Consider the following 10950-nt stretch of genomic DNA (forward strand, 5'->3'; position numbering starts at 1 on the left):
CTTGTACTTGATTTGTTCCCAATGGTGGAATTTATATTTTATGCTATTTCATTTAGTACTATTTTGTAGTACAGTACATTTTGGAGGCAAATATTGTACTTATAATTGATAAATTTATTTGTACTACAACAAATATATGTATCAATTCTAGCTTTTCTCATAAATATAAAATCAGCCCAAACCACCTCCACACACACATATATGCAAAAGTATATATGAAGTATTATTTTGTTGAGGTTTTCTTATTTCTACTTTAGATATTTCAGTGCTTCTTCCACCACTGCCTGTTTTTGATGTATGGGTTGCCAAGAAATTCATAACAGCTGAATGGCGTCTCCAAATGCCCCTTAAAGCACAAAATGGCGAACTTTTTCTTGAATTCCTGATCATTTGTTCGATCAGCTAAGCCCACTTACAAATGTACTGTACCTGGATTCAAATTACTTGCTTCCAGATTTTGGTGGGTAGCCATCTGCTGCTGAAATAATCTACGCTTGGTTTGACATTTACCAAACTCTCTCTGTGACTCATTAGTATGTTGCAAAATTCATTTCTTTTCTTTTATGATCAAAGGTGCTTTCTGTGTCCAAAACATTAACTTAACCTTTCGAAATGTGACTCATGTGCATCATCAATTACTAAAGAAATAAATTAGATATTACAGTCACTGCACACGCCCACTTTCTTTTTTTTTTTTTTTTTCGGTGAAAAGAAGATGACAAACAGCGTTTCAGATTAAAATGTTATTATTATCAGCAATAGTATACTGTAGTCCAATCAGTTTCTACAGTATTTGTCAACTGGGAGTTTGTCAATAACATACAGATTATAGCCTACACTGAACACATTCCAACTTGACATACAGATATATTATGCTTTAATACAATATGAAACCATCTACACAGTAGTTAATGGAGATGAGGTGAGTAAAATATACATCTACAAAAAATATATTATTTAATCCCATTTGATATAGACATAGAGGTTAAAATGTTCAGGGCTCAATGACAGTAAGAGGTCTACTTCATGAGTAAGAGGTCTATTCCATGATCAGGTCAACAACACTGAGCATCTGCCATATGTTCTCAAGTTATACTAATTAAACTAAAGGTTAAAAGCAGTCCATTAAAACTCTGTAGTGTTCTCTAGGTTATGATAAATCTAACGAGTGTTGGTTTACAAAAAAAAAAAAATGCACTCAAAGGTCCAGACATGCAGTTCTCAACAGTGTGCATTTTTTTGCATTAAAAACCTGCGCAAACCAAGAAAGCAGAACAGCTGCGATGATTTCAGAGCAGTCAGTGCAGTCTGACTGGAGCGCGGCCTGATATGCACATGAGGTCCCACAAGAGTCCATCAGCACCTTCTCACGTCCATACGTAGATGCAGAGAAGTGAGGGCATTTTTCTCCCCCAGTTCTCAAGTGGTTTTAGAATCCTCCAGGGAGGCTGTAATCACTTCATACATACATACTTACAGTACATACAGAATATACACGGATAGATCAGCTGAGGGCTACGCTGGGCAGATGGCAGCAGCAGCCCCACAGAAATGCCAAATCAAATCACTTCCATGCTACAGTTCATAACCTGACTAACATCTCAGGTTCTCAAACTGTGTCCCAATCCCACAATATAGTACTCTATAGTTATCTTTTGTTGTTTTTGAAGGCAAAAAAAAAAAAAATAAAATAAAATTTATTTATATTTATATTTAAAACTTATTTAAAATATCTGGAGACATAAAATAGTCCTTTGAATAGGCTGTGATATCTTTCTCGCTTTATTTTTCTTCTGCTTTTCTGTCCACAGCTCAGTAGTAAAGACTTCTTTTGTATAGGTGATCGTTAACTGACATGAACATGTAGTTGCATATGCAGAATATGTTAATGCACAGGAGACACACGCGCACACACACACACACACCGTATACCTGATGATCCCACAGCAGACTAAGCCACCGTGGCTTTAAGTGGGCTGCTTTAAGGACTGCTGTAATTAGCCAGGATCATGTGTGGAAGCTGTACATTTTTACTATACATGAGTTAAATTAATTGAGCAGTCAGGGTAACACTGACACTTGGTTGATGGTCCTTTCTACAGCACAGCCCGGGTCCTTTCTTTAGTCTTTTCCTCCTCTTGTCGCTTCATGGCCTGGATTACAGCAATCTCTTTGGCCTCTTTCTTTTGGTTCCTCGCTTCAAATTGCAACCTGAATCAAAACAAAGAAGCCGATATAAGACGGTACTTTTTCCCAGCAGTAACCAAACTACATTCAATTTATATTTATAAAGCATCACTGGTTTTACTTAATTCCTTGCTGTTGACAGGAACTTTGTCCCTCCATCTTTTAGGTTTTTACCTGTTTTTAATTATCCTTTGTACAATGGCATCCGTAGTGAGGCTGTTCCCACTGTCAACTGTACGCAGGATTCCTTTCCTCCTAGGCTCCTGGATATGAATAAAACAACCACCAAATGAATATGATTTATTATCTCTGTGGGTTAAAGTATTTCAGGGAAGCAGAGAGTGTTTAGAGGCTTACAGCATAAGGGTCGGATCCATCCTTGTCAGGATATATTTCTGTCTTTCCATGGCATACAAGATCCACCTGTGGATAAATATAAAATGAGCTGTTTTATTCATTTTTAATTGCAGAGGACATTATTGTATAGAGGTGAGAGGAAAAATGAACATACTTTGAAATGGTCCAGCAAATCTTTTGTGACTGCAAAGGGTGCACCAATCACCACTTCTGATACATACTGTAAAAAAAAAACAACACATATACACACACACACACCAGAAAATCAGAATCAGTCACATAAAATTAGTCACATGGGCAAAGATGAGGAAAAAGAACCTACTCGACAAGCCAGGACGCTGAGTGTTCTCTCATGGACATTCATGATGGGGTAGTTTTTCCCTTTGTAACGATTCACCTCCTGAAAATATGAAAAAGTAAGCAAAGTATAGCAAGTATAGCATGCTAGACCTGAGGAAGCAACGAATGTTTCACTGATGTAAAAAGGAGGCTCACCTGGTCAAAGTGCAACCCCACTATAATGTATGGCTTTTCTGCGAGCTTATGTACCGCTTCCAGGAAGTCCACATGACCAATGTCTGGACAGGAGACGAGTCAAGAAATGCTGACGATGGCACTAATGGCAGTAACACAGTAACGTCTCACTTTACGAGACTGTACGTGTTTTTGAATTAAAAAGTTTTTAAAAAGGATACGAAAGAGGTCAAAAGCTCCAGCCACATAGATGATGGTGTCCCCAGGTTGAGGCTCCTGGCCTGATGCAAACTGGATGATCTTCTGTGAAGTCTGCAGGAACTGAGACACTCCCGTCCAGGGACTATGGCCCTTCTGACCATGTGACCCCCATAATACAGAAACAGGCACAATGAATACAAAGTGACAGTGTAGCAATAAGACAGATGCACTTCAGTATAGATACATTATGTAGATTAAAGTATTGGGACATGTGAACATAAGACTGACAGGGACTTGCAGCAGACTTGCAGCTCTAACAGCTTCCACTCTTCTGAGAAGGCTTTCCACAAGATTTTGGGGTGTTTCTGTGGGAATTTTTTGCCCATTCATGCAGGGGAGCATTTGTGAGGTCAGACCCTGATGTTCGACCAAAAGGCCTCGCTCACAATCTCTGTTCCAGTTCATCCCAGAGGTGTTCAGTGAGGTTGAGGTCAGAGCTCTGTGTGGACCAGTCAAACTCATCCAACCATGTCTTTATGGACTTTGCGAGAGGCGGGGTACACCCTGGACTGGTCGCCAGTCAATCGCAGGGTCAACACACAAAGACAGACAACCACACACTCTCACACTCACACCTAGGGGCAATTTAGAGTAGCCAATTAACCTAATGTGCATGTTTTTGGTATTGTGGGAGGAAGCCGGAGTACCCGGAGAAAACCCACGCAGGCACAGGGAGAACATGCAAACTCCATATCCCCAGACCGGGATTCGAACCTGGAACCTTCTTGCTATGAGGCGGTCAATAAGTAACTCCAAGCTGTCGCTGAAAGCCACAGCACATGTATTCAACCCTTGCCAAATTCACAGCATTACTCTTCCAGTCACAATTGAAGCCCTCGACTGCTTTCACAGTATTTTAAACCCCAGGATGTTAACTCTGAGTTACTTTCTCTGTTAAGGAACAGAAGTAGCATTCACTGTTTACTGGCAAGGCCTGCATCTTGATTATAAAGTGAGTCCACAGTAAAGGCTTTCATCTAATAACGGCTGACATCCTGCCTAAATCTAAACTAAATCTGCTTTTAAACATTCACAAGTTGCGGTAAGCTGAGGGTTTGGTATGAGCAAGAAGGTGCACATTAAAATGCTCTGGAAATATGTTTGGTACCTACCTTTCCAAAGTTGTCTGTGTGCTGTTGATAGTCTGAACTATCCTGAAAAGCAAACAGAGGACTGAATTAAAGCTTGTGCTGTGTACTAGGGGCATAAAGAGAGAGAATAAGGCTGTACTCACAATGTTGCTGTGGTGTGCTTTGGTCATCAGTAGCATCCTGCCAACCAGATCTGTGGTTGAAACTCCCTGGGTTCTCTTACACTCCCTGTAATGAGGTAATACACAATGTGACAGCTTGGGCAACAAACACACACACACACACACAACAATCCACAACTTGTTATTATTATTATCTTCTGCAAATATCAAAAGGAACCTCACCTGTACCGGCCCGACTTCTTTACCTCTTCGTATGTGTCTTTCCCATCAACTGTTAATGTTATATCATCTGGAACAACAGCACACATGACATACAGCTTATATCAGCTAAGAACAGATCCCAAATCAGCGATTCTAGCATGACACTTGGACCTGATCAGCACTGTTTATGACTATTAATCTACCGGCGTGTCTAAATGAAGACATGAGGTAGTGATGTACTGCACCTCCATGCACACAGAAGTCACAGTTGTACTTGTCGAGGGTCCCGAGGGTGGTGACGTAAGGTGCTCCTTCTACGACCTCATCCACCCATTTTATGGCCCGTACCATCTTGTATCTTTCTTCCTGGGTGAAGACAGGCGGACCCTTGTGCTTCGCAATCTCACCTTGAAAATAAAACACGTAAAATCATGTGACACCGTTGGCACACATGCATTACATAAACTGAGACCTAAAGAACAGAGAGACAGAAATCTCCATTTGGACGACATTCTGATAAGCAGCTTTACAGTGACTGAATGCGCCATCGCCTTCGTCATCGGGATATTTCATTGTCACACCGGAACGAGCGGTTACTGATATCACTTCTGGCCCTGAATATGAGGTCAGACTGGGATACCACTATGACACAATGCCCCAGTGTGCCATAGGAGGGTGAGGCACTATTGCTGAGTCGCTCCACTACTGTCACAACAGCCCCTCCGAAGTGTAAAGGGCGCAGCTGGTGCCTGGTTGGTAATGAATAGAGTAAATAAACAGAGGCTACAGGTGACATGGCTCCCCAGGCCCTGCGGATCCAGTCTGAGTCATACGTGGTAGAAGATTGGAGGGGATGAAAAAAGTAAAGACGAACTAGACCTTAAAACTTTCTGCTAAAATGATGCGCTGGAGGTGTGGGGTGGACTATGTTAACAGTTCTTACTGTCTGTGTGCACTCCCACGATGAGGTAATCTCCCATGGCCTTGGCTTGTCGCAGCTGGTTGGAGTGGCCATAATGCACCATGTCATAGCTGGAAGGAAAACAACATTAAAAACAACAAGAATGAACATGAATGAGTTTTGTTATCACAGTGAGGCACGGCAGATTGTTTTTGTTATTACACCGCCAATGTCATCCACACACATCACGTGATCTGATCGGATCAGATATCAGCAGATCAGATATCTGATCAAAGTCTAAACAAAAAAAAAAAGTATACGGTGCAGTGTCCAGGTCCCTGTTCACGCCACGCTGGCTATGATACCATCTGTAGATAATTAGATTAGCACAGATTGGAGACTGAAATTGTAACAGGGTAATCTACCATAGTAACAGAGAACAGATGGGCATTAGCCTGCAGTCACTGTCTCTACAGCCAACAGCTGACATCAGTCTGATAATTTGTCTTTCTGCTCTACTTTGAACATGATATTGACATCTAATATGTGTAAAAAAAAACCCATAAAGAATGTGGTCTGACAGATGAAAGTTACTGGAGGCATTACTGATACTGAGTCTGTTTTAGGAGTAACTGCTTGTATTCTTTTAGTGAGAGAAGCTACAAAAAGCATCAGCAATTTTATGTCAAGCAACTAACCCGGGGAATTACAGTAATGGCAACATAATGATGGTCGAAAGTGAAAAAAAATGCATTAAAACTGGCAGCACCAGTACATCATATTACTCGTCAGCACTTTCAGGAGTCGGGTGTAAACCAGCACTATGAATAGCATCCTCAAAAATCAATAAGGAAACAGATGAGCATTGCCAGAGCCACAGTACGTACACAGCCAGTAACAGAATCTCAAGTAGTTTTCAGGCCCAGGCTATGCTGATGAAGGACAGCATCTCTGCCTTGCTGTGGTGTCATTATACACTGCCAGGACTGAAAACAGGCCGGATGGCACTTAAAACACAACCGTTACTAGATGGTAGGGCTCGTCTGTGTGATTCAGCTCCAAAGGCGAACCGACATAAAGAGGCTTGTTGTCGAGTAACCTCATCAGAGCATTTCCTACACTTGTGACTTGGGCTGTCAGTCTGCTGAAATGGGATCCACATGTGCAGACTAAGAGGCGATAGTGCAGGGAAAGAAGAATGTAGTAAAGCAGGGGAGAGCATTTGGAGGTGAATGAATAGAGAAGAAAACTGTGAGATCCAGACAGAGTTACATAAGACCAGGAGGCTCCTTCCGGGGGTGTTATACTAGTTAGATGCCCACACGTGTGTTGCTGTGCTCCTGTTGTATTTTTTAACCAGGATGGACTGCGACAGTATCACTGTGGATTGATGAAATATTAACTAGTGTAGCCTGTTAGCAGACACCCAAGCAGCACCTAAGCTTCTCAAGAGCAAAAACAGACAGACGTCTGCGTGCATAGCGATACAATGGGACGCATGCAGGAAACAGATGGCAACAGGGAGCACAATGATTATAATAGATTTCAATTCAAAGCTTATGCTGCTTGATCGGGTTTGTCCAAACAAAAACAAGGCGCTGATGACTGTTTTTTTGTTAAAGATTTCACAGTCAGTTCTCAGGACGCCAAAAGTTAGGCTGAGGCTAAGAAACGGGATCACATTTCATCAAGGGTTTATATAGCAGGTTTATAATCTCGCGTTGACACACAGCCTCAGCAGAGACACAGTAAAGGTGGACTTTACACTCCTGCTTGTTTATGCTTCACTGAAAGCTGATCTTTAACCCCGGTTGCCTCTTTTCAGGGCGACAAATAAGACAAAGAGGAAGGGACTGTCCACAGATAAAGCAGCTGTGCTCTTTCCTTGGAATTTTCCTCTCACGCTGCTGACACCGCTGGATGTCGGCGAGAGCGAGGCAGTGTCCAGTCAGTGTTGGGCGAGGAAAAACAATACGTTCAGTGACGGGACACGGCTGCACGAGCTACAGCAGCCGTGGCAGGTGTGGGCTGAAGGGGTTAGAGGGGTTAATGACATGAGGTCTGTTGACATTGGCTCTCTTTGAGTGCTCACCCCACCGGTTAATATTCTGGCATCCCAAATATCCTGCAACATTCCATCAAACCATGGATAGGCAGCCACACCTAAATGGCAGGAATTTTACAAGGGAAAGCCACCATAATCCTGGCCTTCAAACACAGAAATTCAAAACATTTCTGTTGCCGCTGCACCATGGAGCGAGATTCCAGTTCAACAAGGCATGGTGTTTCTCCCAGAGGGGGCATCTTAAAGGGTCAGTTCTAACTAATTACATTAGCTTCATAATTGACATGTTTGTCGATAAACAATCCAGAAAACAGTGGGAAAACTGTCAGTGCAGTTAATGGCGACATATTCAACCAATAGTCCAAAACTCAAAGACAGTCAGTAGCTAAGGAGGTCTTTCTGTTTCATGGATACCATGGTATGAAAACTGATGTTTATCAGAACATGTATGTCATGTTTGTTAGGTCATAATACTTTGTGGTATTATAAACAAACGTTTATTCAGTCAAAAAAACAACTGTTTCCATTCCTTTAAAAGTCATTGTAACTGATAATAAGAATAATAATAATAATAATTGTGTATTACCATGAGGTAGTTATAATATTGTGGAAATCTTTGACTGCTACAACCCTGACAGTCAGTTTGCTATCAAGTATGACAACAAAAACACAACACAGTTTTCAAAACAGTTAAAGTCAGTCCACCCCATGTTGTTTTAGACATCTACTATAGAAAAATATGAGCTCAGTAGAATAGGGGTGAGAATTTTTGTTTGCAGCAATGTCCCTTTTGCTTACGATAAGTCAATGTAACTCAGTGTGTTTTCATTATTTCCTGCCTTTGCCTGAATGAAAACTGCCCACACTCAGCTCCTTTTGGAAAGACAGGTAGAGTTTTTCAAATATTGCGCATCAATGCCATTCACTCTCTCGAGAGTGCCAATGTGATGTGACTGGATTAGTTACACATCTGTCAGAGATGCAATATTTTCATACCTTACCACCCAGTCCATGAAACCTGTTCAGTGTGTTCATTAGGTTTGCCTGGGACAAGAAGAGCAACCGACAATTACATCTGGCTACCACAGCTTAGGATCTCAACGGGAAAATGTGCTTGCTGAACTGATGTGACCACAAGTGTTTAGCCCTGCCTTTCCCACAGCTGTGTGTTCACCTTTATGTGTGGCCTGTCTGGTATTTAAGCTCACGCCTAGTACTACGTGAGCACCTTGGCCAACTCTAAGTTTGCTTTTACCTCTTGAAGAACAATATACATTTAAATACCATCTTTATCATGGCCATCTTTATTGTGTCTCAAGGTGGATTGTAAAATTGTTTTTGCTGTTGGTTTAATGCTAAAGCTGTAGTTTCATACTAGCACATTAGTCCAGCATGGGAGATTTTTTTTGAGTCATTTAATGAGGACATTAAACAAGACGTTAGATTAGAGGATGGAATATTTCAACATTTAGTAGCCATATCTAATGTTTTTCTGGGAATCTGTGTGAACCTTTACACATCAGTTCCACATTACTTAATATACATTGAAATACATTCAATCGACACTACATCTGACGCTTTGGTTCAGAACACCTTCAGTAATGTGTCACAGTTTGCAGGCCTATAAGCTCAGGGTTGGTCAAAGTCAGGAGGTTCCCTCTATATGACAGTGAGTCATAATGAACTGAAACAACAAAGATCAATGTAAATCTGTCCTGACTTTATTGTGTAACAGTGAGTTTACTGAGAGGGAAAACTGTCACTAGGATTCCTCAGTATGTCTGCTAAAATGAATGAACTCTCATTGTAGAACATAAATAACAAAAAGTTTTGTGTATGTCCATGGGGAATTAAAATCAGCAGTCCTGCAGAAAGCCCTGCGACCTGCAGCAGGCCTGTCCCGGCCGCGCAGGAGGCCACATTCATTCAGTCGTGCTCGGTGCAGATGATAAGCAACGATGTTGTTGAAACCTCATCTCACGACCAGTCAAACGGTACTCACCAGCCGTCACACCACACCCGTATTCTTCGCCTCCTTTTCTCGGGACTGCAAGCTGCAGCGCCGGGGATCATCCCTGCGTCTTGTCCGGTTGCTGTGCTTCCCTGATGGTGGTGGTGATGCCCGTTCTTGATCATCTTGTAAGCTGGTGAGTTGAGCTCTAAATTAAAAAAAAAAGAGAGAAAAAGAAAAAAAACAAGAAAAAGCACAAAGTGCCGCTACAGAGGGGCTCTCTGAGATGCTGTACGGACCGTGTCGGTTAATTGTGTGCACGCTTTCAGTGCAGCAGGACTGGATTCTTGTCAGCGGCGGTAGAAGCAGCAGCAGCAGCAGCACAAGTGCGATGCGCCAACGCCTCCTCTGCCGGGCCGGCGACGCAGCGACGCACTACGCCAGCTACGTCAAGTCGGCCAAAGAAACCAGATACACCCCGAAGGAAATAACAGCCGCGCGTGAAACTACACCGAGCACATGCTTGTAGACGCTGGTTTTATTTTGAAAAGCCCCAACGCCAAGATGCGCGCCTCTTACAGACGACTTGACACGAGTTGAATCGTACGATGAAGGGCCGGTGCGCAGCGGACATGCTGTTACATAATAGCAGCGTTTTCTACTGTCATGTGACGATATCTGGATTTCCACAGAATGAGCAGGCTGTCGGCCAAAGCTGTCTGAGATGACAAGCCAGTTTCTGTGCGTTGTCGTCAATTTCCAGAGGTAGAAAATAAAATAAAGTAGTGCGCATCCGGTTTTATTTGATCTTTTAGATCTAGCGGCGGTAATATCTTTATGGTAAGATGGTGATTAAAATCAAATGCAGCAAAAAATAAGCTGTAGATAAATACGAGTTGTGAAGCATTATGAACACACGCAGAAGCACTGACCAAAGCTGCAAAGCTGCTGTCTATTTATTAAAATATATCAAACATCTATGCTATTAACACATGAGCGCAAATGGGGGGCGACTGCCAAGTAGAAATCATCTTCACTTGTTTATTGGTTACATTTGCATTCAGTGATACGTTTGGAATGGAACAGCCCTTCGATAAATCTTTATCTTAGACAAGGCTGGACTGTTCAGTTGTTGTGAACATTCCTGTCAGAGGTTACTGCTCAGTCCGCACAAAGATCTTTGTGTGGGTTGCTTCAACCACACACACACACACACACACACACACACACACACAAACACACACACACACACACAATCTGAAGATATACCGTATTAATGTTATCAGGGGTGATGGAGAGTACTAATGAACAGGTTTGAGGCACTTTGTTTGAAGTATTCC

The 10950-nt window shown here is 42.1% G+C and overlaps 1 protein-coding gene across 2 annotated transcripts; it reads right to left on the reverse strand.

Moving 5' to 3' along the window:
• Nucleotides 1-728: 728 nt before the first annotated feature.
• LOC124073837 (ethanolamine-phosphate cytidylyltransferase-like) lies at nt 729-9987 on the reverse strand. Of its 2 annotated transcripts, none has more exons than XM_046416364.1 (13): nt 9662-9987; nt 5637-5725; nt 4939-5100; nt 4715-4781; nt 4514-4598; nt 4392-4433; nt 3240-3372; nt 3040-3122; nt 2867-2944; nt 2699-2764; nt 2545-2610; nt 2362-2450; nt 729-2211 (listed from the first exon to the last, which is right to left on the reverse strand). In XM_046416364.1, the coding sequence occupies exons 1-13, from the start codon at nt 9793-9795 to the stop codon at nt 2097-2099; spliced, it is 1209 nt and encodes a 402-aa protein (XP_046272320.1). In that variant the 5' UTR covers nt 9796-9987; the 3' UTR covers nt 729-2096. The 2 variants fall into 2 exon arrangements, with proteins under 2 accessions (XP_046272320.1, XP_046272319.1); XM_046416363.1 differs by having other exon boundaries at nt 3240-3387.
• Nucleotides 9988-10950: the final 963 nt, after the last annotated feature.

The sequence above is a fragment of the Scatophagus argus genome, chromosome 16 (assembly GCF_020382885.2).
Source record: "Scatophagus argus isolate fScaArg1 chromosome 16, fScaArg1.pri, whole genome shotgun sequence".
In the NCBI taxonomy this organism is placed as follows: domain Eukaryota; kingdom Metazoa; phylum Chordata; class Actinopteri; family Scatophagidae; genus Scatophagus; species Scatophagus argus.